Here is a 4,202-nt window from a genome sequence, read left to right on the forward strand (position 1 = left end):
GATTTTGTTATATCTTACTTCTCCATGTGTTATAAACACCAAAATTAACTATTTTTAATTAAATATGCACTTTTTTAAAGAAATTGAGGAAAGGGAAAAATTTATTTTTACTACATATTTACCATTTGTAAAGCTTTTCATTCCTTCTAATAAGTCCACGTTTTTGATATTTCTCTTCAGCCTGTTGAATTCTCTCTGGCTTTTGTTCATCTGAATTTATCTTTTTTCATCTTAACTTCTTAAGCATTTTATTTGGAAATAACTTCGAACTTTCAGAAAAGTTGCAAGAATAGGAATAACACAGAGGACACCTTTATTGTCTTTACCCACATTTATTGTTAATCTTGTAGTCCATTCTCACCCGTGCTCTCTTCATTTGAATTTGAAAGTAAGTTGTAAATCACATCATGGAGTTTTACTCCTAAAAAATAAGAGCATTATCTCATATAACCAAGACAGAGTTATTTATCTTAGTAAAAATAGCCTTGTACATTTATCAAGTCCACTATAACTTTATTGTGTTGTGGTCAGATAACGTGATCTAACGGACACTATGTTTTATATTCAGAGAACTGTTTTATGGCCTTATATAAAACTTTCATTTATGTTTGAAAAACACATATTCTCTCATTATTGCATACTGTCATCTATATGGACATGTATATTATATTCAACATTTGCTTGGGTTTTTCAAATATTGTGTATCACTACTGTGTCTCTTTACTGTTAATTTGCCTTTCATTGAGAGAACTATGTAAAAACATCTCACTATGATAGTCAATTTTTATGTATAATTCTGTTGAATCCTGTTTTATATATTTTGTAGCCATGTTATTAGTTATTTGCAAGTTTAGAATGTTTTCCTATTTCTGATGAATTGAACATTTTATCAATATGTTGTGATAATCATGACTACTTTTTGCTTTAAGCTTTATTCTTATCAATATAACTATTATATTGATTAATATAACTCTCACAGAACATAACATATGCTCTTGTCTAGTATTTTCATGGTATTATCTGGATAATATCTTCTCATCTTTTTACTGAATATTTATATATCCTTATATTTTAGAGTTTTTAATTTTAATTTGCATATAGTGGGTTTTTTTTTTCCTTTTTGTCTTTTTTACTGGCCGGTAACGGGATTGCAACCCTCAGTGTTGCGCCCGTGCTGCGCTCAGCCAGTGAGCAGGAACCGGTCACCACATGGGATCCGCACCCTCGGCGGGAGTGCCGCCACGCTCCCAAGCGACGCACTCTCCAGTGCGCCACCGGGCCGGCCCTATAGTGGGTTTTTTTTAAATCTTTGACATTTAGTGTTTAGTCTTTTAATATTTAGTGCTTATTGATATATTTGGATTCATTTCCATAATCATATATTTTTGTTTTTGTTTGATAGTCATATGTTTAGCCTTGCAAAGGATTACCTTCACTCATACCGCACACGCTGAGTGTGTAACTGTGCATCATGGTTTATTGGGACAGTTCACATACAGAGAAGAAGCAAGGTGCAAAACAGATAGCAAACACTCAGATGTGTGCATGCACACATAATTGGAAATAATATTTCATATAAAATATAATTTTCATTCCCTTGAATGAGGATATATTCTTGAAATTGTTCACTACCATGGTAGTCAGGGCTCTGTCTTTAGAAAGTGCCTTGTTTATCCAGGATGTATAGTCAGCTTGTCTTATTGGGATGAAGACAAATGAGGCGGCATTCAACTGGTACAGTAGGAAAAAGTAGTTTTAGTAGTTTAATTAGTTAGAGATTTGTGTACTGGTTCTCATCTTTATTGGTTATGTGCTCTTGAAACTTTAATACTTTGACCCTTAATTTTTATATGTGTAAAGAGGTAGATAAGCACAACTATCTCATTTTAATGTTGTCGACTAATTTACAAAGTCCCTAGTAAGCATTTGGTAAGTCTCAATTCTACTTTTGCACCTTCAATCGAGCACTGTTTGCTTTATCTTTTGTTTTTATATCCATTTACTATGTTGTAGTCTAGTCACTTTTACTAGTGACTAAGAATAACATTTGTCTTGCAGTATGACTACATGGGTTCTGAGGTGGCAGTTGCAACTGAGAAAGTTGTCCATATCTTTGGGCTTATCAACACTGTAAGTAATTCGTATTTCATATTTTAATAAGAAAAATTCAAATTAATGCATAAACATCATTTGTATCAATAATATGTACATTATTTAGAAAGTATAGTCCTACCAACTAGTTTCATACGGCAATGAATTCATCTCCAAAAAAACAAAGTAAATTGATCACATTAGCATCATGTGTAAAGATGTAGTATTGTATTTATGATTATCTGAAACTGTATAATGCGTATCTTCTGTTTTCAGATGTTTTCCCAGCTCAATGTGACTGTTATGCTATCTTCCTTGGAGCTCTGGTCAGATCAAAATAAGATTTCAACGAATGGGGATGCTGATGAAGTACTACAAAGATTTTTGTTATGGAAACGAAAATTTTTGTTTCAAAGGTCCCATGACATGGCGTACTTACTAGTGTAAGCACTCGATTGACAGTGGTAGAGGGTTTATCAAATTATTTGATATGTTAGCTTTCAGAATTATATAGAAATTATGTAAGATGATAATCTTTTAACAGATGATAAGCATATTGTGTTGGTGAGATGCAAAATATAAAAATCTGATACCATGTAAGACACTAACTAAGTCACAGTAGGCCGTTATCCTGAGTGGACTGTTCACTTACAGACGTATCATGAGCTAGAAAATGGAAAGTCTTGAGATAAACGTGGAGACTGGATGGTTGTAAAGATCTTCTCAGAGGTGAAGAACTGAAAACACCATGTTAACGTCAGATGAGACGTAAATCAGTCCACAAATGCAATAACTGCATGTAATGCTGGCTACAGCACAAAACTGTAAAACAGTGAATAACTGAAATGGACCACTTTACCATTTCTGTCCTTACCTACTATACTGACCTAAGATGCAGCTTTTTTATCTACTTATCCTGTATCTTTCAAGAGTCTTTATTAAGATTTTTGTTTTACTTATTTGATTATTTCATATTCAAAAATTGAAAAACACAATTCTACAGATCTTAATCAATATGGAATATATTTGTAAATCGATTAGTGTCTCCTGTGGAATCTAAGGAGCTTCCAGGATTCAGAGCAACATTAATGAAGGACTAGAATGTGTGAGAGCACTTTCTATATGCCGTGCCTCTTGTTAATGAGTCTGCTGCATATTTTATCTCTTTCCTTTCCTCTCCTCCAATCCAACATTTTTTACACACTTTTAGGGTTGTATATATGTATAAATCACAGCAGTAAACAATCCTGACTTTTATATCTTGAATGTTGTTGATCCAGTGATGACAGTAGTGATGACTAATTTTTTGGAAAGATTAGGCACTGCTATGTTTTGGACTGTGTGTCATTTAATATTAAATAGCCTTTAGAAATTAACTTGATATGAACCATGGAAAATTACCAAATAGTAAATGATTGAAAGCATAAAACATGATATGTAATTTCCATGTTTTAAAGAGAGCATAACTTTATTGAGGAATCCAATTTTTAAATATCATTAAATTATTAATATTTTAAAATGTATTTATTCACAATAAAAAATTTTGTTATTTAGTTATAGGGACCATCCTAATTATGTGGGAGTAACATATCATGGAATGGCATGCGATCCACAGTTTGCTGCAGGAATTGCTCTGGTATGAATTTGTTTCCATCTCTTCTGTAATAATATCAAGGTTTAGACAGTTAATGTCCACTTCAGTGAAGAAAAGTTCATATAATGTATCTTTCATACTGTTTTGACAAATCTTTGTATAATGCTTTTTACAAAATATTTGAAACTCAAATGTTATAATTTTAAAGGAATTTGTTATGTGGGGAAAAAAACATATAACATAAAATTTACCATCTCCACCATTTTCAAGTGTACAGTTGAGTAGTGTAACTACATTTACATTGATGTGAAACAGATCTCCTGAACTTTTCATCTTGCAAAACTGGAAATCTGTACTCATTAAAGTACTTATCTTTGGTGTCTATCACCACCATTCTACTTTCTGTTTCCATTTCCCTTAAATTGACAACTTAGATTCCTCATATAAGTGGATTCGTTCGGTTTTTCTGTTACTGGCTTATTTCACTTCACATAATGTCATCAAGGTTAATGTCTGT

At 32.3% G+C, this 4,202-nt stretch overlaps 1 protein-coding gene across 1 annotated transcript in view; it reads left to right on the forward strand.

The window, feature by feature from the left end:
• Positions 1-2,058: 2,058 nt before the first annotated feature.
• The window catches only part of LOC103600916 (disintegrin and metalloproteinase domain-containing protein 18-like), a gene marked incomplete at its 5' end in the record, with an annotated part of 62,948 nt that continues 60,804 nt past the window's right edge, over positions 2,059-4,202 (forward strand). Inside the window, 3 exons of the mRNA XM_008585259.1 lie at positions 2,059-2,130; positions 2,368-2,534; positions 3,646-3,727. Of these exons, the coding sequence (XP_008583481.1) occupies positions 2,059-2,130; positions 2,368-2,534; positions 3,646-3,727 (321 nt within the window). The remainder of the gene's footprint in view (positions 2,131-2,367; positions 2,535-3,645; positions 3,728-4,202) is intronic.

This window comes from Galeopterus variegatus, unplaced genomic scaffold (assembly GCF_000696425.1).
Source record: "Galeopterus variegatus unplaced genomic scaffold, G_variegatus-3.0.2 Scaffold3508, whole genome shotgun sequence".
Classification (NCBI taxonomy): domain Eukaryota; kingdom Metazoa; phylum Chordata; class Mammalia; order Dermoptera; family Cynocephalidae; genus Galeopterus; species Galeopterus variegatus.